The sequence below is a fragment of the Ochotona curzoniae genome, unplaced genomic scaffold (genome assembly GCF_017591425.1).
Source record: "Ochotona curzoniae isolate NIBS_2020 unplaced genomic scaffold, NIBS_Ocur_1.0 contig_66, whole genome shotgun sequence".
Classification (NCBI taxonomy): Eukaryota; Metazoa; Chordata; class Mammalia; order Lagomorpha; family Ochotonidae; genus Ochotona; species Ochotona curzoniae.
The window spans coordinates 27069551-27095839 of record NW_024466512.1 but is presented as its reverse complement, the minus strand read 5'-3'; the positions used below and the strand labels follow the sequence as shown (position 1 = coordinate 27095839).

The window sequence follows — 26289 nt, the reverse complement described above, 5'->3', positions numbered from 1 at the left end:
ACTCTTTATGTATAAGAAGTGGAATACTTGGATTGCCCTCAGTGTTGTGAATTCCCAATTGACATCTATGTGTAAATCATAATATTGAATATTTTTACTTTATTTTATTACATAGTTCTTAATTCTCACTGACTTAGGAAGCACTGGGGCTGGTTGCAAAAGAGTGCTTGTGCTATTCTACTTGCCCCCCTTCCTCTTTCTGTCCCTCCACTGAGTTGACCAGAACCTTTGAGTTGGAAAGGACTAAGAGGGCAGTGAAAAACTAAACATTAGGAAATAACATCTTGTTTTCATCTTTATAAATGGACCAAGGTTCACTCAAAGGATAGTTAAAGTGCATCTAGCGCACCTGCTGGAGTACAGGTCTAGCACACGTGATGAGCAGGGAGTTCTATAATAGTTCTTGTCTAGTTCCCTCTTGTCCTAATTCCCTCTTGTCTCGGGAAGAAGAGGAGGCTCCATGGATCCCACGGTGGTGCTGGTGCTTTGTCTCTCCTGCTTGCTTCTCTTCTCACTCTGGAAACAGAGCCATGGGAGAGGGAACCTACCACCAGGTCCCACTCCTCTTCCAGTTCTTGGCAACCTCCTACAGATAGATTTTAAGGACGTTAGCAAATCCCTAACTAAAGTAAGTATGCATTAGTAAGTTCTGGTGCTTGTAAAAGATGATCTATTTTAAGTTTTAAAAATTCTGTATGGTTGGAAGCAAATTATTACTGAAGTCCAGGAAAACTCTACAGTTCTTTAGTACAAGTGAAAAAAAGAGAGAATGAGGTGGGCTCTTCTGGGTGGAAATGGAATGCATTGGGACATGTGCAAAGCCATCGTCTGTGACAAAGAATGCACAGTAGGGGTCAAATTATCTTTACATCAGGTCTGTGCGTTCTTGCTCTGCCTCAGTGGTGTCCACTCTCTGTATGCTAGTTACACTCACACATCTTAAGCTTGATTGGTGTTTCAGTTTCCTGGGTGACTGTAAAACTAGTATTCCTTATTACTGAGTCAGCTTCCCATGGCAGGAGGTTTGTAGGTGATCCAATTATTGTCATAGTGCAGCTGGGTGGGAGGTCCTATCTTAAATGTGAGCCCTGATAAATTCTCAGGCTTCAGTGTCGCTGAAGCAGAATTTAAATATGGGCCTTCTACTTATTATTCATAGGACATATAATTATAAACCTCTACACCTTTAGATTTTTGTCTTTTTAATCTAGAATACAGATAAACTAATCATTGCTTTCTGTGTTGAGTAGTGATGATAATCTGACACTAATTTTCTCTGCAATAGCCTGGGTTTTGGGAGCCACCATGTATGTAGGTGTTGGAATCATTAGCATGTTTGTGCATAACTTCCAGAATATTGATGTTGTAATTGACAGAACAGGATGATTGACAGGAAGGCATTCCTACAAGCTCAGTGATGCACATAATGTACACCAAGTGAGAATTTTTCTTTCCTCCCTCAGCTGTCTAAAGTCTATGGCCCTGTGTTCACTGTGTATTTGGGCATGAAGCCCACTGTGGTGATGTACGGTTATGAAGCAGTGAAGGAAGCACTGGTTGATCTGGGAGAAGAGTTTTCTGGAAGAAAGGACTTGGCAGTGAATCAAAAAGTTAATAAAGGATTGGGTTAGTGTTCACATGTGTGTGTTTACTGTGTTAACATGTGGGTATACATGTGTTCACATATGTGCTCATACGTGCATCCCATGTTTGTATTGGTCCACGTATGTTTTGTGTTCACAGATGTGTATGCTCACATGAGTTACAATTACGTTTATGTGTGTGTATTTTCACAAGTATAGTAATATTTATTGTGAGTGTTCCTGTCTGTATTTGTATTGCTGGTAAGAATTATGATGGGGAGAGTGTGCAGATGTCAGGGGCTCATCCTGTAGAACCTCTAGATCTCAGCTTCCTCTTTCTCTCCTAAGAGATTCTTCTTTCCATTTCTCCTTCTCTCAGGAGTTATTTTCAGCAATGGAAAGACATGGAAGGATACTCGGCGCTTCTCACTCATGACTCTGCGGAATTTTGGCATGGGGAAGAGGAGCATAGAGGAGCGAGTTCAAGAGGAAGCCCGCTGCCTTATGGAGGAGTTGAGGAAAACCAATGGTAACTTGCCCTTTTTTATTTGATTTATTAATGATTTTTTCTTTTTAAAATCACACTTATTTTATTTTTTGATGATGCTCACGTAGTTGAAAAGGATGTATGTGCATATGGACCACTAATTGGCGTGGAGGATTGAGGATGTGGGAAAGTAGATGAGATAATTGTTTCCAATATTTCTTTCTCCCTGTAACTGAGGGTAGAGGGGAGAGGGCTGCTCCCAGCAGTCTAACCACATCAGTAATTGGTGTGGAGGACTGCCACTTGATGTCATCCTAGGATCTGGTGGCTGACCCTTTAAATGTCCTTAAGAAAAGTCTCCCCTGTCTAGTGATAGCCTTGGGGGACTCATTGCAAGGATAGTGAGCAACTGCATTCTTTGTGCTGCTTTCATCTCCCTGGAGGAGCAGGGACTGTTTGAAGCAGAGTCCAGGGAGCTTTTGTGCATATTTAGTTGTTGTGCTTCATGTACTGATCATTATACAGTATGGGAAGAAAAGCCTCATCAGATATTTTGGGTTCTTGCTTTGTTTTGGCACCATCATTTTTCAAAGAGAACTTTTAAAATTCTTGTAACATAATTGTAGGATAATATTCCAGAGCATTTTACCAGTGTGCATAGTGAAAGTAACTTGATTACCAAGTTATTACCAAATGTAATGGAGCATAAAATGGCATCAGATACTATCACTGGTAGGTCAGCACTGGTAGTATGAACCTCCCAACATGACTAATAGATATTTCAGTGTTTATGCCTGCAGTGCTACGATTTTAACGGTCTAGCAATCTTCTAGTGCATTCATTATCCATCTGTTGCTTAATTCTTTATCCATCTGTTACTTAATTCCATATAATTTCATTATATTCTCTTGATACAACTCAGGTTTAACTACATCTGTGATGTTAAGTTTCTTTTTACATATAATGTTTTTTTTTTTTTAAAAGATTTATTTTTATTATTTTTTTTTATTGGAAAGGCGGTTATACAGAGAGGAGAGACAGAGAGGAAGGTCTTCCATCCAATGATTCACTCCCCAAGTGAGTGCAACGGCCAGTGCTGTGCTGATCCAAAGCCAGGAGCCAGGAACCTCCTCCAGGTCTCCCACGTGGGTGCAGGGTCCCAAAGCTTGGGGCCATCCTTAACTGCTTTCTCAGGCCACACGCAGGGAGCTGGAAGGGAAGCGGGGCTGCTGGGATAGAACCGGCGCCCATATGGGATCCCGGGCATGCAAGGCGAGGACCTTAACCACTTGTACCACCGCGCCGGGCCCTACATATAATGTTTATTTATGTCTTGGCTATTACAATTTCATTCTAATGTTGCTCACCATAAAACAAAACTCAAAGCAAAACAGAAAAATTTTCTCTGTTTTATCTTTTCTTCATATGTAAATGACAAAATTGGCCTAAATGATATTCCTATTGAAAATTCATGGTGACACAGTATTCTGTTGATGGCTATGTAGAACAATAATGTAGAATTATTTTTTTGAACTAATCGTCTCTAGTAGTTCTTGACTTTTTTTTTTTTTTTTTTTTTTTTTACAGAATTACTTATTTTTAGTAGAAAGGCAGATCTACAGAGAGAAGGAGAGACAGAGAATGTTCTTCCACCTGTTGGCTCACTCTCCAGGTGGCCATAATGGCTGGAGCTGAGCTGATCCTAAGCTGGAAAACAGGAGCACCCTATGGATATCCCAAATGAGTGCAATGTCCCAAATCCTTTGCTAGTTCTCCAGTGTTTTCCCAGATCACAGGCAGGGAGCTGAAGAGTAACAGCAGCTGGGACACACAGTGGCATCCACATGGGTTCCTAGTGCATGCAAGATGAGGACTCAAGCCATTAGATTAGAGCACAGGCTTAGTGCAAAGAAAAGGTGTGCAGCCTGATTAGTGGTGCTGGGCATTGTTTCCTAGTGAGGAAGTACATTTCCTCCCACCTCAAATGATCAAAAGATGTCATTCCTCAATTTACCTGTGGTGTTTGCCATGTCAGTTTAAATGGAAGCTGTGTAACTTCATTCTAATTTTAGGAAGCCAATTTTCTCACAATTTTTAAATAATAATTATTTAAAGTTTTTATAATAATTATATGGGTGACCAGGGTGGAAAGGACTGAGGTTTAGGGAAAATTGGGTGAACTCATTGCTTCCAAATTTCCTATTTCTTCTTGTTGTTTCTAAGGGAAGGGGACAGTTCAAGGGGGAAGCCACACATTGACTTTCCAAATTTGTTGGTACCCAGGGATGAGGAACCGCCACCTGATATCAACCCAGGGTCCCAAGGTATACATATTCCTTGGGTTTTGTCCAAGTGGTTTGGATAGTTCTGAAATGCTGTTGATTTCACTGATCCAAGAATGATGCAGCCCTCCCAATGTCCATTGGCTGAGAGTCAACCACAAATCTCCATTCACTGAGGTTTTTTTTTTTTTTTTTTTTTTTTGCTGTCATTAGCTGGGATTGTTGTCCAGTTTGTTCTGTTCTCCTTCTTCTGCCATGGCACCAAATGAGCTGCCATATTGTCCTTTTGCATAGGGTCTTTGTCTGCTGTTCTATGTTTTTCACTGTGGACACAATTTGTTTTTATTTGGGCTAATTTCTTTGACTTCCATGGATGCTAGCTGTCTTTATTTGTTCCATCAAATCCCTGAAATGCAGCAACGCTTTTTCTCCCCTTAGTGTTCCTCTGTACAGTTTCTACACACATTTTCCTCAATATTCAATGCATATAAAAATCCCTCACCATTTCTTCCTTATTCACTGTTCTGTTTCAGGGTAGATATAATTGCACACTGATAACTCGAGTTATTAGGTGTTTCAAGGGTGGCCTCTCAGGTTTTCCCGTTGACCTCCAAATAACATTGACTTGGGGTCAGAGTCCTGCACACAGAGGCTGTGATGTTTCCTCTGGCATTGGGTGTTCCTGAAGCTGGTAGATTGTCATTCAATAAGGGTTGAGGTCAACAGCCCTTTCTGGGAAGGGGAGTAGTGTTGTCCTCAGCACTTTGAAGATGAAGCTGATCAGGTAATTTGTACATGTTTACTGTTTTAGAGTCTAAAAACCACCCGTGTGTCATAGTTCAAAGTGTAGGAGGTTTGTATGGCTTTTCTAATGGTGCTTAAAAATGTTTTCCCTTCAGCCTCACCGTGTGACCCCACCTTTATCCTGGGTGCTGCTCCGTGCAATGTGATCTGCTCAGTGATTTTCCAGAGCCGTTTTGAATATAGAGATGCAGATTTTCTTAAGTTGATGGAAAAATTCAATGAAAACTTCAGGCTTGCTAATTCCAGGAGTGCACAGGTGAGATGATGTTCCTCTCTTTCTTAGGCTTTTCTTTCTAAGGCACAAATTGCTTTATGGTCCTTGTGTAGAAAAAAGCTGGTAGCCACAGCAGGGGCCTGGATCTTGTGTACAGTCACATGGGTAAGCATCGTCACTATTTTGTCCATGAATTTTTGATAGGAAGACTTGGTGAACATGGTCTCCTTCCAGAGGTCGAGGATCACGTAGTTGTAGGTCTTGGAGATGGCGTCTAAGGGAGCCTTGGTGAAATTGCCCAGGGTGGTGGTGGTGCACTCATGGTCTGAGGTGTTTCTCTTTTTCTGAAACACTTCTCATCTTCACTGGTAAGCTCAGAATTGTACATTGCAGTGCAGCTTCTCCACTTTTCAACATTCACTTTGCAGCATATTCTATAGAAGTTTGTGAGGAAGTTAAATTCTGTTCATGGTTTTTCTTTTTTCATTTTAGCCAGTGGCTCCTTTTACTGTTATTATTATTTTTTTCTTGTACAAGTAGCTATTTGCTTAGTAGCTTTTTCTAGACTGTTAAAACTGTATGTTTGTTTATCTGTGTGTTCTATGCCTTCTCTGTTCCCTTACTTTGTTTGCAACTGGCTTTGACAGAGATAAAACTTTAAGTGAAAGTAAAAAATGAGAAACAAAAAAGTTGGATGCATGAACACAATGAGAAAGAGAGCAAGCATGAGAGAGATAAATAAAAGAGAGTCAAAAGTGCCAAAATAAGAGCAAAGGAAGGAGCAAGACTGAGGAAGAGCAAATAAAGCCAAGTTCTGTGTTGAGGCTCTGACGTCCCTTGTACGTGTGGATCAAACTGGACCTCAATGCCAGTCACAGGTGAAAGCTCAGGATTTTCTCAAGTTCTTTCTGCCTTTTTAAATTAAAAATATTTATTTTCTTTGAGTTTATCTAAGTGGCAGAAATTAGAGAGTATTCAGACAGCATCAGATAGATATGAAACGTCTGTCCTCTGATTCCCTCTTCATTTGCTCGCAACAGTCAGAATTGTGCCAAGCTGAAGTCAGGAATCTGGGACGTTATTGATTTTTTTTCTGTGGGTGGCATGGATGCAAGTATTGAGGCATCACCCGCTGCCTCCCAGTGGATGTGTTACCGGAAAGGTGAGAGTGGCAGTTGTTTTGGATCACGAGCACAGAGGCTACAATTAGGAATATGTCACTTGTGAAATCTTCATTAATTAACTAACTAATTATTGGAAATACAAAAGTACAGAGAAAAGATACAGAGAAAAATATTTTCCTTGCACTGCTCCACTACCAAGGTGGTCATAATGTCCTAAGCTGAGCCAATCTGAAGTCAGGAGCCAGGAGCTTCATCTGGGTCTCCCACGTAAGTGCAGGATCCCAAGGTCTAGAGCCATCCTCTGGTTTCTGAGGCCATAAGCAGGGAGCTGGGTGGGAAGTAGAGGAGCTGGGGCCCATATGGGAATCCAGGGGATGTAAGGCAAGGATTTAGCAGCTAGATTATTGTACTGGGTCTCCAAGGGAAACCTTGAAATTTAACTAATTCCCACTCCCCAGTCCTTTTGTTTTAAGCTAAAAATTTTTGTCTCACGATTTTTAGGCTATGTATTTGATATAATTAAGGAAAAATAAATAACACAAGCTACAGAGTTAAAGGTCCTGATGACGTGCATCTAATTGACACTATATTCATTAGACAGTAGCTATACTTTTGACAAATTGTGGCTATGATATCCTGAACCAAAAGGATTTTTGTTAATGTTAAGCAACTTTTTGACAGATTATTTCCAGTTGTCTGTGCACTCGAGGTGACCTCTATCTTTGCTCTCTCTCCTGCTAAGAACTGTAGTGCTTTTCTGTTGGGTTTGGGACCTTTGGTTACCTGATCGAGCACATTCCCCACTAGTCCCAGGGCCAACACCACCATGGAAGCTGCCCAAACAACTTCCTTCAAAACTGCCTCCTGTCCTGGGTCCATAATGTTACAGCTGTTATCCATGATAACTTACAAAACTGTTACAGTCGTCACTAACATCGTATGTGGCTCACATGTTTTTATTGTAATCATAATCTTCTCCTCCCACAGTTCAAATTTTGGGTTCCATACCCTGATCCTCAACCACAGAGCCTCCTTAACTACTATAACCAAGATTTTCACTATCATCTTCAAGCCTTCCATCTGCCATCGCTCCTCCATAACTTCCCACGTTGCTGCAGCCTCCACCATGACTGCCTCCCGGTTCCTCCCAAATCTCCACTTTTGTCAGTACCTCAACCACCTACAGTGTTTCCTTTGTCTCAAAATTGTCAGGTCCACTCCTGTGTCTTCCTTGTGATCCAGCTGCTGACTGAGTCTCCTCTTTAGAAAAGGACATGTTTACCTCAAAATTATGCCCACTAATCTTCTTCTACTTTTGAACAGTAATTGTTATCCATGTTGTCATGATTCTTTTTAAAAAATATATTTTATTTTCCTATTGCAAAGTCAGATTTACAGAGAGGAGGAGAGACACAGAGGAAGACCCTCTGTTCATTGATTTACTCCCCAAGCGACGGCAATGGCTGGAGTCGCGCTGATCCAAAGCCAGGAGTCTGGAGCCTCCTCCGGGTCTCCCACGTGGGTGCAGGGAGAAAATTTATTTATTTTTATAAAAAAAGTCAGATATACAGAGAGGAGGAAAGACAGAGAGGAAGATCTTCCATCCATTGATTCGCTCCCCAAGCAGCTATAATGACTAAAGCTGAGCCAATCCAAAGCCAGGAGCTTCTTCCCGGTTTCCCACGCGGGTGCAGGGTCCCAAAGCCTTGGGCTGTCCTCGACTGCTTTCCCAAGCCAGAAGCAGGGAGCTGGATGGGAAGTGGAACTGCCGGGATTAGAACCGGCACCCATATGGGATCTTGGTGCATGCAAGGCGAGGACTTTAGCTGCTAGGCCATGCTGCCGGGCCCTCTCTCTATTTCTTTATAGAATATGAATGTTACAATCATGCCAGTCTATTTTTTGAGTTTGTAGGAAAGAGTTGGTATATTAAGTGGGAACTTAGATGATGAAACTAACAAGTGTGTGGACTTATTATCATCCTTTATCAAAGTACCAGGGCTTTCTCCCTTATTTCTTTTTGTCAATACCAAGGGTTAATCTACACAAACACTCCAGTGGTATTGCTCAAGGTAGAGATGCTTTTTCTAGAAAAGTTTTAATATATAGATTTGTGTACTATATATATGTATATATATATAGTCTTTAACAAATGTGCTAAATTTACTTTCGTAATTCTTTTTAAGCTCTTCACTATGTTCCCCATTTTTCATTATTTTCTTCCTGGGCGTCGCAATAAAGCAAGTAAAAACATTGTTTACATAAAAAATTATGTCTTGGAGAAAGTAAAGGAACATCAAGAATCTCTGGACATTAACAACCCTCGGGACTTCATTGATTGTTTCCTGATCAAAATGGAACAGGTAAAATGTCATTTATTTGTCTGCATTTTGTGGCTTATTGTTAATTTTTGTACTTATTGGGAATATCCAAATGATCAGGTAAGTAATACGTGGCCCCTATTGTAGGTACTGCTGTGTTTAAGGATCATGACTAAGTGTCCTGGATGAGTTAAAATGAGTTATTTACTAGAATATATGGGTTTTGTTTCAGATGACAATTATTTGAGGTCATAAATAATGCACATGCACTAGTTAATATGGGAAAAGTTTCAAAATGTAAAATATACAGCAGAAATTGAATTTGCTATATTCTTATACTACGATATATGTGAAACTGTGCAATAATTCATTCCTTAAACATCCACAATGGTCCGAACTGAGTCAATCTGAAACCAGGAGCCCACAGCCTCTTCCTCTGGGTCTCCCATGCAGTTGAAGTGTACCAAGGCTTTGGGCTGTCCTCAACTTCTTTCCCAGGCCACAATCAATGAGCTGGATGGGAAGCATGACTTCTGAGCATGGAACCAGCATGCACATGAGATCCTAGTGCAAGGTGAGGACTTTTACCACTAGACCACTGTGCTGAACCCTGGAGTTATTAAATTAAGAAACATACCATGAGCTCCCTTTGTGTGTTTGGTATAAAATGTTGTGTCCGCAGAAAGAAAGTCAGTGCTGGAGTGTCCTCCTGGATTGTGAGACAGTGCATGGGATGGGATTGCCGTCTCCGTTTGTCACAGCTGTTTGTACCATTTTGACATGGATATTTTCTCAGTTTTAGGTTGCAGTTTCTCAACTTCTTAATCTTTGTCTTGTAGGGCATTGGTCTGTTATTTTATATTTATTTAGTAGATGCATAGATGGTGGGGAGTGTACAGCCTCCACTGTTGGTTTCACATTCTGAGGATTATTACAGTCTTTTCAAGCTAGCTTATAACATTTTTCAACAAATGGCTCATTTCTCTGAATTAAAATATTTTGGACTATATGCACATGGGGACATATCTTGTAATACAGTATGTTTATCTGACATTGATGCAGTTTCTGGTTATTTATTTTGAATTGGCACCATTAGACCTGTTCCCATGGATTCAGGTATATGAAATTTTTGCTGCCACATTTAATTCAGATGCCTTCCCAGTGAGGCTGAAACACTCACATTCCCAGTTGACATCTGTACCATCTCCTGGTCTTATACTCACACAAGAGTTTAAGAGAGAGAAAAGAGGATGTGACATCCAGAGGTGATTCTTATGTTATTTGTAAGATTTATGTTGATTGGGCAACCCAGCTGCATGAGAGGCTGGAAAACACAATTTCAAGGCAAGCAACAGATGATGAATTAAAGCAAAGCAAAGAAAATTGGTTAAATCAACACATTCTAGGCTATACCATGTCATTATTGTAACATTTTTATTTTTCAAAAATCAGAAAAAATTTATTCGTGATGTTGTTTACATAGCTTGCAAGGAAGCATGCCCCCTTGAGGCCCACTGATTCTTGTGGGGAGGGTTGAGGGGAGAGGGAAAGTGGCTTGGATGAATTCTTCCAATTTTGCTTTTCTTCCTTTTCCTTGTGTATCTTGTGGGTTGGGAGGGAAGGTGTTGAGGCTGCTCCCATCTGCCAAACTACATCATTACCTGGGAATGTGGGAGGTCTGCTTGATGTCATCTTGGAAACCCCAATGTAGAGAGGAATTTTCTGAAGGGATTGCTTGAGTAGTTTTGATGGTGCTGAACGCTGCTGGATTCATTGCTCCAAGTTTGAGAAAATCCTTCTAAGGTTCTTTGGTGACAAAGTCCATGCCTGTGCATCCACTCACTCAGACACTTGCTGACAAGTTGTCTAACTTATGCTGTTATCCATCTTCTGAGAAGGCACTTGAATTCCTCTGCTGGCCTAGACGATCTTGCAGTCTTGTGGCCCAAATATATCTGGGTGTGCCATCCACTGTGAATGCATCAGCAATCAAGGAGGTCCAGTCCCAACACATACATTCCAAGGTTGGATCATGAATCCAATGCTCCTCCCGGTAGTTGGGAGTTTTGAATCAAGTGGTATATTGTGGGTATCCCTCAAGTAATTTCACCTGGGATGACCACAGACTCCTGAATGTGGCAGCCATGACACCCATATCACATTGTACACACACTGGTGATTATAGTTGCCTGGTCAGTACCATCCTTAGTTCAATGTCTTATGCAAGACTAAGGGTGTCCTTGTTCAGCCAACCTAGTCTGCCACAGGCCTGGCTCTTACACACATCAGTGGGAACTGTAACCTGTTTGGTGACTCCCCAGTCACCTCTGCCAAGCCCCTATAGCCTCAGTTCCTGTGTGCTAGTCTATCCCATGCCACATCCCAGTCCGGTTCTTATATACACCTATGGATGTTGAAGCTTAGCCCAGCCCACCTCAACCACAATTCAGGCCACACATATACCAATGTGTGCTGCCTCCTTGTCCAGCCTAGTCCACCTCCAGCCCTGGCTCTTGTGCCTACCAGCAGGGAGCTGCCCATAGAGAAGTGCCCATAATTTCTTGACTAGTCCCACTCTCAGTCCCAGATGTTCCAGGTATTACAGTGGTCCAATCTGACACTACATGCACCTTGTCCTGGCACCTGCCAGTGGATGCTGTGGGAAATCCTGACAATTGGCATTTATCCCGGCTCTTTTTTTTTTTTATAATTGGAAAAGTGGATATACAGAGAGGAGGAGAGACAGAGAGGAAGATCTTCTATCTGATGGTTTACTCCTCAAGTGGCCGCAACAGCTGGAGCTGAGCCAATCCGAAACCAGGAGCGAGGAGCTCTTCTGGGTCTCTAACGCGGGTGCAGGGTCTCAAGGCTTTGGGCCATCCTCAACTGCTTGTCCTAGGCCACAAGCAGGAGCTGGATGGGAATCAGGACTGCCGGGATTAGAACCGGTGCCCATATAGGGTCTCAGCGTCTTCAAGGTAAGGACTTTAACCACTACACTCTTGCGCCAGACCCTATCCTGGCTCTTGCATGTGCCAGTTGATATAGAGGCATGGCCCTCCTCTAAACCCACCTCTCGCACAGGCCAATGGTTTTATTATAGTATTTTTAAAGATTTTAATTTTAGAGTAGTTTCAAATTTAAAAAACAAAAAGGGCAGCCCAAATTATTTATGCAATCATTAGGCAGTTACCCTCTTACTAACATCTTATGTTGTCATGATATATTTGCCATAATGTTTAAGCCATATCCCTAACAATAGCAGCCCATTAACAAGAAATACTTGTCACACATGGATCACACCCAGCTTTCTTCTTCTTCTTCTTTTTTTTTTTTTTTTTTAAGATTTACTTATTTTTATTGGGAAGGCAGATATACAGAGAGGAGAGGCAGGGAAAAGATATTCCCTCTGATGGTTCACTCCCCAAGCGGATGCAATGGCCGGAGCTGACCCAACCCAAACCCAGGAGCCAGGAGTTTCTTCCAGGTCTCCCATGGGGGTGCAGGATTCCAAAGATTTGGGCTGTCCTTGACTGCTTTCCCAGGCCATGGGCAGGGAGCTGGATGGGAAGCACGGTCACCAGGATTAGAACCTTGTTCCTTTTAAAAAAAAGATTTATTTATTTATATTGGAAAGGCAAAGCTACAGGGAAAAGAGAACAGCTTTTCTTCCCCACCCATAACTCAAACACACGCACACACATAGAGGTTAGAAGAGGAGAGAGACAGAGAGTGACTCTTCCCCCTGCTGGCCCATTCCCAGTGGGCTATAACGAGCTGGCCCAGGCTGAAATCAGGAGCCAGCATCTACATCTTGGACTCTCATATGCGTGTAGGAGTCAAAGTACATGAGTTTGCCTTTACAGCTTTTCCCAGACCGTAGGTTTGGAATTTAATCAGATGTCAAGCAACGAGGACACAATGGCGGTGTCCATATGGGATGCCAGCTTTCCAGGCAATGGTTTTAACATCAGAGCCGTCACTCTGACCTGCCTTTCGTTGTATAAAGCAAAATTCCTCTATCTGTCCTGCGTTGTTCATATTGAGTTTGTTTTTTTTTTTTTTGGTTTTGTTTTGAGCTTTTGTAAATGGGTGAGAACAGAACAGTGATTATCTTTCTGTGTCTCATGGCTTTCACTTAACATGATGTCCTCTAGTTCAATGCAACTGAGAATGTTTTAATACTGAGAATGTTTTAATACATCTTAATAGTGCCCTTTGGTGAAATCTGAGTTGTCTTGGGCTGACTGTGATAAAATGTGCTGACAAAATATCAAATTTTCACTTAATTCCTAGGAAAAGGACAACCCACAGAGTGAGTTCACTATTGACAATCTGTTGGTTACGGTGATTGATTTGTTTATTGCGGGAACGGAGACCACCAGCACCACCCTGAGATACGGGCTCCTGCTCCTGCTGAAGTACCCTGAGGTCACAGGTATGAGCACTGGGAGGGAGCATGGCAGGGTCAGCAGAGACGCTGGGAAGCCGGGCCTTAGCCTGCACTTGTTTCTCTCAGGGAGCTTTGTCGTTGAGATGCCATGCTGGCAGCTGCAGTGTGTGCTGCTCTGATGAAGGATACCATGAGAACAGTTTGAACGGCAGGGAGCGTGACTGGGACAGTGAGGACATGAGAGCAGCAGTCAACGTCATAAAGCTGAGGACAGTGACAACAGCTTGATAAGCTGTCTGGGCTCCACGGAGGGATTCGTGAGGGCACAGGATTCACGAAGTGGCCTGGGACTGTGTGTTGTTTTTCCCTGAGAGCAGAACACTTTGAATGATCTTTCAGAGATCTCTCAGTGGTCTGACAGTTCAGTTTCTTATGCTTCTTATCCACCCAGACACAGGGTCCTGGCATTTCAAAAGACTAGGATTCAAGGAAAACCATGAAGAAATTCATTCAGAGGCAAATGGGTATATGAGAGTCTACATAAACACCGAGAATGAGAAAGGCATTAAAAGCCTTGACTGGCTTTCTTAATTTCAGTTTTTTTTTTTTTTTTTTTTTTTAACCAATAAGAGTTCATTTTCTGCTTTCTTTTCCCAGAGACACCATAAAGGTTGTGCTTTCCTCAGGCAGTTGAAATCATGTGAGAGGGCCTCATGGGTCCTGGAACCAGGAGAGCTTATGCTGGAAGCGGGGTGGGCCAGGAAGGGTGTGGGGCACAGACCTGGAGGCACCACTTCACAGTGGGCCAGGGCATGATGTGTGTGTGAGGGGAGACGCCCAGGCCTAAGAGAACTGATTGTTTATATGTTGCTGTCAGTTATGAGAATAATTAATTCTAGCAGTTTTGAAACACATATGAGCATTTGCAAGGAGTTCTAAATTAGTATCTGAAACTGGGGTTTGAAATCAACAGTTTAAGCTTGAATGTACATAAGATGAAATGAGACCTTAGTTGTCCATAATCAAGGAGCTGAAGCCACAGTGATGTGTGGGGTGAACACTGATGTAGCAGAAACTGCACTGTAAACACTGGAGAAACGGAGTGAGGGAAGAGCCCGTGTGCATGCGTGTCTGTAGGTGGGTCACCTTGACACTCTGTATGATGAGGGATGGAGAGAGCTGTCCTCATGTCTCCTGGCTGCAAGTATAGAAAGTAGGTAAAACAGATAAAATCAGCAATTAGAGTCATTATATACAAATGTGAATAGTGACTCAGAAATCTGATATAAACATTTTATGTTCTCAGTTTTCCATGTTCAGGTTTATATTCAGAGGGGATTAACTCAGCATCTTAAAGATATAGTAAGGTTTAGTGCTTTTTACTGTGTCAATTACAATACCTAAGGCATGAAATCCTCCTTGATGTCTCTTGACATTTTACGGATACTTGAACCATTACACATACATAGCCACACTTAATAGAATGTTGTTCTTGCTTCAGTAGTATATCTTACAGTTAATTTTGTGTTTTAGGCATATTTAAAAAATAAAGAACTGCATTCTCATTGGAAAAGATTCACAGAGAAAAGGAGAAACAGAAAGATCTTTCTTTTGGTTCACTCTCTAAATATCTGCAATGGCTGGAGCTTTGGGTCTCCCATGTGGGTGCATGGTCAAGAGAATTTGTGCCATCCTCTACTGCTTTTCTAAGCCACATCAGGGAGTTGGATGGGAAGTGAGGCAGTCAACACATAGTCTAATGCCCGTATGGGAACCTGACAGTTGCAAATGGAGTATTAGTGGCTTGACCTATGGCCTTGGGCCCTATAATTAATTACTTATTTATTTGAAAGTCACCATGGGGGGAGGGAGAGAGAGAGAGAGAGAGAGAGAGAGAGAGAGAGAGAGAGAGAGAGAGAGAGAAAAGAATACAATATAGTTGAATATCTTCTACTACAGCATTCATGACCATCCATGCCTGCAGGCATGAACCAGGAGCTTCTTCTGGGATTCGAGTGTGGGGGCAGGTTTGAGCCACTGGGATGCAACTTGGTGTCCATAAAGGATGCTCGTGTTAGAGGGATGGCATCTACCAATTATGAAACAAGGCAGAGCCCAATATCCTATATTTAGTGCAAAATGAACAGACCTAGATCATATTATGCTATAACAGGCACCAAATCCAGCTTGACAGTGGGAATAAGTTCTGGTGTTGTGTGGCACAGTGGATGACTATATTGCATGAGGACTTACTGTGTCTTTATGAACAAATGGAAGAGGGGAGGTTTAAGACTGTAAAGCTAAAGTCATGACCAAAGAGAACAATGTCTTGATCAGGACATACTGTATATGGAAATCTGATATTCCATGAATACATGTAATGACAAAATGTCAATTGAAAATTTAAAAACTACTTGGTGAATGAAGTGTAAACTAACCTGAATTACAAAATACATGCATGAAATGATCACAATGTATTCCATAAGTATGAACAATTGCATCAGAATCAAAAGCAACAGAAATGTGAGCACAATTTTTGGAAGAATCTCCTGCAGTAGTTGTATGAAGCCATCTGTGTGATAACTGGAAATGAAAGAGCCCATATTTTAAATAAATTCACTCTAAACACACACATCCTTAGTCACATCCATATCTGTTTACAGAATTCTAATTATAAATAGTATTCTTTAATGCTCTACAAAATATTTTTCCTTTTTAAAAATATGTTACCATGTCCCAAGTGTCATTATTTTTTGCCTTAAACGATTTATTTGTACTTTTGAAAGTAAGTTGAGATTAGTATTTCATCAAGAGAATGAAGTATATGTATTACTTTAATCAAAGTAAGTGTATACATTACACTGAAAAAGCTAAATACATTTTCATGGAACACGGTTCAAATCCCTGCCCAGTTTCTCAGAGGAAGAATTTCCCATGAACCTCCTGTGTCTGCTACAGTGATGCTTTCTGTGCACTCTGATCTTCAGGGCTGTTGGACATCTGCCTCCTGCTTCACTCAGCTGTCGCCTGCTGTGAGACATGGGTTGTGCTGATCCTAGTCCCCGACTCCTCCCTTGTGTCTTCTCAGCTAAAGTGCAGGAGGAGATTGAGCGTGTGATCGGCAGACACCGGAGCCCCTGCATGCAGGACAGGAGCCGCATGCCCTACACAGACGCTGTCATCCACGAGATCCAGAGATTCATTGACCTCATTCCTAATAATGTGCCCCGTACAACGACTGGTGACGTTAAATTCAGAAACTACCTCATCCCCAAGGTAAGTTTGTTTCTCCTACAACACACAAATCTGTGATCTTGAAGTTCCACAGCTCAGAGAAGCGTTTCAATTTTCCACTAGCACAGCCTGATACCAGTGTGATCCTCTTAAGTGGGGTGTCTTGACAGATTGATTTGTGCTGTTTGTGGTTTGCAGCTATGAAAACTGCATAAGGCCCAGAATGTGGCGTAGTGAGTGACTCCTCTGTTAGCAGCTCACATGTACGACACGTGTCATGGCTGTTTCATTTCAGCTCCAATTCCCTGCCTGGAGTAGCAGTGGTGGGGGCCCAAGTCCTAGGGTCCCAGCACCCACACAGGAGATGTGGGAGCAGTTTTTTGCCTCAGCTTGACTCAGCTCTCTCTGCTGCAGTCATATGAAGAGTAAACTAGTGGATAGAAGCTTTTCTTTTTCTTCTGTCCTTTGCTCCTTGCCTTCTTTACTATTCCTCTTATGTTACTCTAATTTGCATTTAGAATAATTAAAATTAATCTTAGAAATTAAAGAAATTTCCATTACGTCTTGATTTCTGGAGCCTTAGAATTTTCACTTCTTTTAAAATAGGTGTTCTACTTTAGGTGCTGTCATTTTCAAATAAACGTTAAACATCATCTTGTCAATTTCCAACACTCTTTTAGGACTTCTACTGGGGTGACATTACATTTTTTGATCAATTTGGAATAAACTGATAACATCATTGGTTGAATGTTTCAGGTCATAGCTTATTTCCAACTTATATTTTTGTTCTATTGGGGAGATGACTTAATTGTCACTAATATTGTTTTATTGTTGCTGCTCTTGCTTCAAGATATAATTCTTTCCTTGAGAACACATATTGTTCCATTAATTGTAATACTTTTGAAAATAGCTTCATAGTTTGTTTCTGATTTGCAGGAAAATATAACTGACCATTGTTTATATTACTTGGTATCTAGTAACCTTCTTAAATTCATTTGTCTTTAATAAAAAGTTGTGGGATCATGTGTAATTTCTGTATGTAGAGTTCTTCAATCTGTTTCAATATCTTTCTTCTTTTCACTTCTCCTTATTGCAATACTATCGTGGAGTGATTTCTAGAATTGTGTTTAGCAGAAGTCATGAGTGTGGGCATCCTTCTTGCATTGTTGAGTTCTAGGAGATGTGGAGGTTTAACATCTCACTAACGAGAATGTTTTTTATATGTTTGTGGATTTTTTTTTTTATCATAGCAGGGAAGCTGCCTCTCTTGTCCTATTTCCTTCTTGTAATGAGTGCATATATAGTTGAATTAAGTGGATTTTCTGTATCATTTAATATGGTCATATATTCAGGACTGTCTTTATATGATATATAATCAAGAGCTATAGGAATTACTTGAGAATCAAGATGGTGAAATAGGATAAGGACACATTTAAACAAATGGAGAAATAGTAGTCAGAATGAGGTGCAGAGGGCATATTTCAGGAAATGGGAGAGGACAGACCAAAGGCGCGATGGTACCTGCAGACTGATGGACATGGGAAAGCAGTGGAAACAACGATATGACCAGATATCCCAGCGGCAATCAGCCAGAGGCAGTTTGAGATGCACCAGCAGTGGAACGCCACCAACAACTAGGTGGAAGGGGAGTTCACTGGGAGCTCAGGAGGTGAAACCAAAGAAATGCCTGCCCTGCTGGTTTGTTTGATTTGACCAGAGGCAGAGCAGCAGATCCCTAACAGGTAGTGTGGAATGGGGTGAATTTCACAGCCCAGACATCCAACAGAGCTGAATTGGGCACTATTTTGTGCAGGAAGGCAAAGGCTATGGGGCAGGAGTGTGTATGCACTAAGCTGAGAGTGAACTCATTTCTGGCTCAGTGAATTGCAATGATGTAGCATCCTACAGGTTGCATCCAAAACAGGTCTGGTATCCCCCAGACCTTACAGCCAGTAGAGCAAGGACTCCACGCATAACAAATCAGGCACCATTTTGTACAGTGTGTCAAAGGCTTTGAGCTGCCCATGTGCTGAGCTGGGAGCAAACTCAGTGAGCTCAGTGAATTGTACTGCTTGCTACTCACTAGTGGACGTGGCACAAATGACTGCAAAAAGAGAAATGTGTACCAATCACAATAAGTAAAATCGGATAGTAGACATGTGGGTGGCACAGCTTAGAAACCTGCCTTAAGGGTAAGAATCTGTTAATCAGAAGTACTTCAACCAAGAGCAAAAAATAAACAGAGTCACAATGAGTATTACTGAAGACTCCCTTGCAAAGGAGAAAAAGCCTTTGCCAATCTCAGAGTTAGCTGAGGAATACATTGAGAAAATGGGGGTTACAGAATTCAGAAAATTCATTATTAAACTCCTTATCAACAACAAGAAACACATACAGGAGTTCAAGGAATATCTCACATAGGAAATAGCAACACTGAAACAAAATCAGGTCAAATTATTGGAAATGAAAGATACAATAGAGCAAATTAAAAATTCCATAGAAAGTCTCCAAAATAGAATAAAGGAAGCAGACGAAGGAATATCAGAATTGAAAGGTATTTCCTGTCACCATGGGGAAACAAACAAAAAACTGGAAGTAGAGCTGGGTCAAGCTAAAAAAAAAGTATTCAAGAATTAAGAGATACTATTAAAAAACCAAATATAAGAGTTATGGCAGTTTTAGAAAGCACAGAAAGAGAAGCTGGGGTTAAAGGTATATTCATTGAAATAATAAATGAAAACATCCCCTTTATGGAGAAAGAATTGGGAAACAACATCTAGGAGGGGCAAGGAACTCCCAATAGGGTTGACAAAAAGCAATCTTCACGACACATGATCATCAAGCTCTCTTCAATTGAACATAAGGAAAAGATCCTTTAATGTGCATGTGAAAAAAGAAAAAGACTCTTAAATGTGAATTCTTACTATGATCCTGATTATGTGAGTATAAGATTTTAAATCACCCAACGTCCCCAAAGGCTAGTTTCTGGAAATAAGTCATTGAATCCAGTTTGGAGTGGCCAAATTTGAACTAACTTTTACCAGGGAATCTATCCTTCATACAGTACTTGATGTCTTAGCAGTACCATCTATTCAGTCATCTAAGAAATTGGGAAGCACTTTGGATTTTTTTTTTTTTGCTAATTATTTAACTGTATTAGTCCTCAGAGTCTTCCAGTTTTGCTTTCTAATGTACACTTATTTGCCAGTATCTTTGGTGATTGGTCCCAGAAACCTTGTAGATATCAAAATCCACAGTTGCTCTGGGCCCATATATAAAGTGGTGAAGCATTCATGTAGGACCAATGAATATACCCCTATATCCTTTCAACCATCTCTTGGTTACATATAATACCTAATACAATGTAGATGCCATGAAAATGGTTGTGTGGTACAAGATACAGGCCAGAAAAGAAGACCACACATGTTCAGTACAGATAATATGCTTTTCAAGCGTTTTTGATCTATTTTTGATTGAATCCATAGACAGTGATCCCAGGCTATGGGGGGGAATATCTTATGAACTGTAACCAGCACAGTTTCTTCTACACTCTTTCCAAACCCTACCCCCATAAGTTTAGGGTTCTAAAATGCAGTTTGATCACATAATTTCCTTCAGAGAACTTCTAGTTGTTCCAAAACCATCCTCTCAGTAACATCAACTACCTGATATTTCCAAGTTTTGACCTATTTTTACTTCTCTGGTTTCATCTCCTGCCAGTCTCCAGACAAAGACCTGTTTGTAGTTTCTTCTAACTCATCTCACTAGTTCACAACCTTGAGACATTGTGTGTGTTAATTTGATCTGCCAAAGTCAGCCTTTGATCTCAGCTTGGGCATTAGAACCTTCAGAAAAGGATTTTTTAACCCCTTCCTATGTTAAGTGACACTCATGTTTCCTTTGTTCTCCTCGTTTCATATCTGATCACTTAAATGCCATATATGTTGAAAAGATTAAGAAAAAAAAACAATAAATAAATGAAAAAGAATTGTAGGAAGCACTTACATATTATCTTACGCTGATTCTTATACCATTGCACTGGACTTGCTACATTCACTCAGGATGTTTATAGTTGTATTTATAGCTTTGCTGTCCCATTTGTTTCACAAGGTATATCAAAGTAAATATGTGTGTCTCTTCAGACATTTGAAAACATTCAAAATTCTTTCATGTGTATTTTTTTTTATTGTTATTAACATTGTATTATGTGATACAGTTTTATAGGCACTGGGGATTCCCCCCACTCCTCCCACAACCCTACCCCCATAGTGGATTCCTCCATCTTGCTGCATAACCACAGTTCAAGTTCAGTTGAGATTCCTTCATTGCAAGCATATATCTAGCATAAAGTCCAGCATCTTATTGTCCAGATAAGTTCAGTGGCCTCTTGGGGAGACCTTCTCTGGTCTGAAGGTAGAGCTAACAGAGTAAAGTTCCGGTCAGTTAAAATCCCCTACAAAACATCGGCATCAATATACAATGTTATGGAATTAATTGACATAGTATTGGGTAAACAATATGTTAAAAATAATGCAAGTTCAATTCTTCAAAACATCTGGGTTGAGACAGTATCAATGACAGGTTCAAAAAATAACAAACAACCAAACAAAAATTACAGGTTAATTAAGGCAAACATGTGGTATCTAACCTTTTGGGATTCGCTCATTTCCCTTAGCATTATAGTTTCCAGTTGGGCCCATTTAGCCACAAAGAACCTCAATTTGTTTTTTTAATAGCTGAGTAGTATTCCATGGAGTAGATGAACCAAAGCTTTCTTATCCAATCTTCTGTTGATGGGCATTTCGGTTGCTTCCATGTTCTGGCAATTACTGATTGTGCTGCTATGAACATAGGGATGCATGTTGGTTTGTCGTGAAACAGGTGTTTTGGATATATTCCTAGGAGTGCTATTGCTGGGTCATATGGTATGCAGATTTTGAGTTGTTTGAGTGTTCTCCAGACTAATTTCCGTAAAGGCTGTACCAACTTGCAGCTCCACCAGCAGTGGAGTAGGGTTCCCTTTTCCCCGCATCCTCGCCAACAAGTGTCGTTGGTGTTCTTTTTTATGTGGGCGAATCTTACTGGTGTTAGGTGGTACCTCATCGATGTCTTAATTTGAATTTCCCTTATTGCCAGGGAACTGGAGCATTTTTTTCATATGTTTGTTTGCCATTTGGGCTTGTTCCTTTGTGAAATGTTTGCCCATTTCCCGTGCCCATTTCTTGAGTGGCTTGTTTGTTTTGTTTTTTTTGGTTGTTTTGGAGTTCTTTGTATATTCTGGAAATTAGCCCACTATGGCTGATAGCCTGCAGACACAAAAAGATAGACCCACACCTGTCACCGTACACTAAGATCCAATCTACATGGATAAAAGACCTAAACCTACATCCAGAAACCTTCAAACTCTTGGAAGAAAATGTTGGAAATACCCTGCAAGACCTAGGAGTAGGTTCTGACTTTCTAAGAAGGACGCCAAAAGCAATAGCAGTTAAGAACAGAATAAACAAATGGGACCTCATCAAACTGAGAAGTTTCTGTACAGCAAGGGAAACAATCAGCAAAGTAAAAAAGCAACCCACAGAATGGGAGAAGATCTTCGCGCACTATGTAGGAGATAGTGGGCTAATCTTTCATGTGTATTTTAAAAATAAAGATACATGGTACATTATTTTTATTTATAGTAACCTGTGGGCAATAGAAGAACAGAGTAGAGCAGCAAGTGAGGGCAGGCACCCAAGTGCAGGTCTGCTGGAATACAGGGTGGACTGAGGAATGACTGGCCACTGTCAAATGCTGTTGGAGGGAAATCATTGTTCCTGAGCTTAAGCTCACTCTGATTATTGCGTGTTCTGGCTGAAATGACACTGTGTTCCTTTGCACATGGATTTTCTCATCTACAGCTAAAATAGATTTATGAAGTGATTTCCATCCTTCTTCCCATTGCTTGGCTTCTTCAGGATTCAGTTTCTTTGTCTGTTTCATCTAGGGCACACCAATATTACCATCTCTGACTTCTATGCTGAAAGATGACAAAGAATTCCCGAACCCAGAGGAGTTTGACCCTGGCCACTTTCTGGACAAGAGCGGCAATTTTAAGAAAAGTGACTATTTTCTGCCTTTCTCAACAGGTAACAAATTTATTTTCGCATGAATACAGGATATGGAATAGATTTTTGCAGTCTGTAAATGTTAAGTGGTTTATTTTGTGGGACTGGCCGATGTGCTGCTTGTACATGATCAGAAGTCCCACTCTGGAGTCTTCCTTGCTAATGATTGTAGAATCATTTTTATTGGGTATTGAGTTGGGTCTGAATAGTTCTTCCAAACTGAGAAACCTGCACTATATGCTAACTGAACATATCTGGTGTATAAATACTTTAGTGCACAGAAGTTTCTCTTACAATGTGACTCATCTCAACTTTCCTCATTGATCACGAGAATGATCATGGATTGACAACTTAGAGGTACTTCTGTGATGGTCCTCACTTCATTTAAGCTTTAGGGACATCTTTATTTTTAAAAATAAATTATAGGGGTCCGGTGGCGTGGCCTTAGCAGCTAAAGTCCTTGCCTTGAATGCACTAGGATCTCATATAGGTGCTGGTTCCATCCCAAGGCGGCCCCACTTCCCATCCAGCTCCCTGCTTGTGGCCTGAGAAAGCAGTCAAGGACAGCCCAAAGCCTTGAGAACCTGCACCCCTGTGGGAGATCTGGAAAAAGTTCCTGGATCCTGGCTTCCAGCCGTTGCAGTCACTTGTGGAGTGAATAGTCAGACGGAAGATCTTCCTCTGTCTCTCCTCCTCTCTGTATATCTGATTTTCCAATAAAAGTAAAATAAATCTTTAAAAAATAAATAATAAAAATGACCAAGCTACAGACACTGGGAAAAAGATAGAGAGGTGTTGCTAGGGAGAGAGACAGATGCTCCACTTATTGGTTCTCTCTGTAAATGCTTTTGAGAGTCAGGCCTGGGCAAGGCCAAAACCCGGAGCCTGGAAATCCATCAGGGTCTCATACACAACTGCAGTGCCCCAAGGGCTTGGGCTATCTTCTGATGCTTTCCCACGTACATTAGCAGGAAACGGGCAAAAGTGAAGTGTTTGGGAATAGGACAAGCACCCTTCAGGGATGCAGGTGATGCAGGCAGTAGGTTATCTTTCCATGCTACAACATTGACCTAGAACTGTAGGGAGTTAGTATCCCAGAGTGCATAAAATGCTATTAAAATGCTTACATTCACCTTAAGGAAGGAGGTAAGTACCCAGAACATTGTAACCTAGAAGCATATGGGCTTTGAGAAAGGAAAGCACAGGCAGCTGAGGCGGCTAAAGGGAAAACTGCTTTCTGTTCATGGATGTTCTGTGGTTTTCTAATTGGAGAGATGGAATCTGATCTGCCTCAGAGGAGGCTGATAGCCTGGAAAGGAGATATCAGGACACTTGTACAGAGACAACAAAGCTCAGGAATGGAGCTCTCCCTGCAGCTCCAAGGTCAGAATTGTGCAAGTGATGTAGACTAGGGAAGGTTTGGGAATGTGAAGGCTCCTTCTGGAGTGCAGAAGAGCTCACGTGCTGACATTCAAGATCATCTTAGGGCATTTGTGTTCCACAGCTGTACTGTGTGAACTGAGTGTGTACACATGTAGTCCCTATTTTTTTTTTTTTTACCTCTATTGCTTTCCATACTTTACATTGGGCATTGCATAGTCAGTATTTCAATGTCTGAGTTCTTATTAATGGATCCTTATTTTATAAGTGTAGAAAAAGAAATAGGGAGTGATATTCAGTAGTGACCTTGATTCAATGGATCAAGAAGGAAAAGGAGACCTAGGGGAGCACTTGTGCTCACTGCACCATGAAGAGGCAGATACATGAGACATAGTTTCCTAAAGGAGCATAGGGGAAGAGCTTGTTAGGTCATTGGAACAGCATGGAAATGCAGGGTGGACTAAGGTTGACGCAGATGGGTTACACCTAAAGCTGAGTGGAGGATGCTTAGACTCAAAGGAGTGATACTGAACACAACCGAGAACATATTATGAGGGTCGAGCACAGCCATTTGGACCTCATTCTTGTGTATGGATATGAGAATCGTTTATGGTTTTAAATTGAGAGCATATCCTGTGTGAACATATGGTTTCACACTGTTCTGACGGAAGGAAAATAGTTGTCTAATATTCTGCAGAATTTTAAAAAATACAAATTTATTGGAAAGTCAGATTTACAGAGAGAAAGAGACAATGAAACATCTCCTGTCTGTTCGTTCACTCCACAAGTGTCTAAATGATCAGCGCTGAGATGCTCTGAAGCCAGGAACCAGGAGCCAAGGGTTTCTTCTGGGTCCCTCATGTGGGTGCAGGGTTCCAAGACTTTGGGCCATCTCCTTATGCATCCGCAGGTCACAAGCAGGGAGCTGGATGGGATGTGGAACAGCTGGGACATGAACTGAGGTCTTTACGGGATGCTGGGGCATGTGCATGCAAGGCAAAGATTTAGCCATTAGGCAACTGTGCCAGGCCCTCTGCCGGTATTTTAGAGGGTTATAAGTGTGTTAATTAAATTAAATGGAAGAAAATAATTAAAAATGTTCATTTTGCCCAAATTTTTTGATATTCATTCATGCGTTAGATTGGTCTTCAATACTTCATTAAAATATGTAAGGTGGAAAGTTTTTCATGGCGTAATAATTCTTGAGCTTTAATAACTTAGCCTTGCATTCCATTTAATCAAACATTTTTGAACTTCATGTATAATGTCCTTACTTAACCCATCTTCCTTTAACCCATTGCCCACAATGTGTGTCTCTTAAAATATTGCATAAATGTGAAATGCTTATATTTTCAGAATAGATAATTAATTTTATGACATGAAACTAATAGTCAATAAATGTTTGTTGAGTGAGAAATGACAGATGTTACATGAAACTATCTGAACAGCAAGTGTTCATTATTCTTTCCATGTGTATATCCCATCACTCTCCCAGCTAGCCTGTCTTCCACCCACCCACCCCCCCTTCAATTCAGTCATTAGTCACTTAGTTACTGAATGCTTCTTTGGATCATTTCGACTCAATGTTTAGATGAAAAACCTTCTGTGCTTGTTATTTTTAGGAAAGCGAGCGTGTGTGGGAGAGGCCCTGGCCCGCATGGAGCTGTTTCTGTTCCTGACCACCATCTTACAGAACTTTACCCTGAAGCCTCATGTTGATGTAAAGGACCTTGACACCACTCCACTTGTTAGCGGGTTAGGCCGTGTGCCTCGTTCTTACAAGCTCAGCTTCATTCCTGTCTAAAGAGGGCAGGTCACAGGGCTGCTGTGCTGTGCTGTGGTCTACAGCTGTCCTCTTGCAGGTGCCCTGGACCCCATGCCCCAGCAAGGGTTCCTTGTATGCTCTGTACTCTGACATGTCCTCAGTTCTCCAGATCTAACCTCCACCTGGAAGCTTTCTGGATCCTCCATTAATGTCTGCTTGCTATTCTTGGCAGCTTGTAATTTCTGAATTGATGACCACTTGTTTCAGTCCCTGCCTGATGTTGATTTATTAATACATGATCACTGTGAAATTGTGGGAGATGATTGCGCTGGACAATTCAAACATAGCTTTCTTAAGTGTCCGGAATAAAACCATTATTAACTGTTAAATCAGTTTTTGAGATTTTTTTCTTTTGCAAATAATGTGAGTAAGAAATGCAAGAAAATCAAGTCCCAGGAGACCACGGTGGTCCTTATAATCACAACACAAAGATGCTGAAAGTGAACTAGAAAATGAGCACCTTGTCATCTATACGTATTAGATATTCGTGTGAAAGAGAGAAACTGTCAACGTATAGGGGAATATTGAAGGGGTT

At 41.1% G+C, this 26289-nt stretch overlaps 1 protein-coding gene across 3 annotated transcripts; it reads left to right on the top strand.

Annotated features, from left to right (window-relative positions):
* The first annotated feature begins 460 nt into the window (after positions 1–460).
* On the top strand, positions 461–25733 carry LOC121164024 (cytochrome P450 2C14-like). 3 transcript variants are annotated; one of them, XM_040991879.1, is made up of 9 exons: positions 461–628; positions 1464–1626; positions 1963–2112; positions 5252–5412; positions 8681–8857; positions 13118–13253; positions 16297–16484; positions 22429–22570; positions 25552–25733. In XM_040991879.1, exons 1-9 carry the CDS (start codon positions 461–463, stop codon positions 25731–25733), a joined length of 1467 nt encoding a protein of 488 aa, XP_040847813.1. The 3 variants fall into 3 exon arrangements, with proteins under 3 accessions (XP_040847813.1, XP_040847812.1, XP_040847814.1); XM_040991878.1 differs by having other exon boundaries at positions 13112–13253; XM_040991880.1 differs by lacking the exon at positions 8681–8857 and having other exon boundaries at positions 13112–13253.
* Positions 25734–26289: the final 556 nt, after the last annotated feature.

Coding starts and splice junctions, on each gene's coding strand:
- LOC121164024 (XM_040991878.1), top strand. CDS start 461: ATGGATCCCACGGTGGTGCTGGTGCTTTGTCTCTCCTGCTTGCTTCTC. Junction 13,254..16,296: donor GAAGTACCCTGAGGTCACAG/GTATGAGCACTG, acceptor GTGTCTTCTCAG/CTAAAGTGCAGGAGGAGATT. Junction 22,571..25,551: donor TTTTCTGCCTTTCTCAACAG/GTAACAAATTTA, acceptor TGTTATTTTTAG/GAAAGCGAGCGTGTGTGGGA.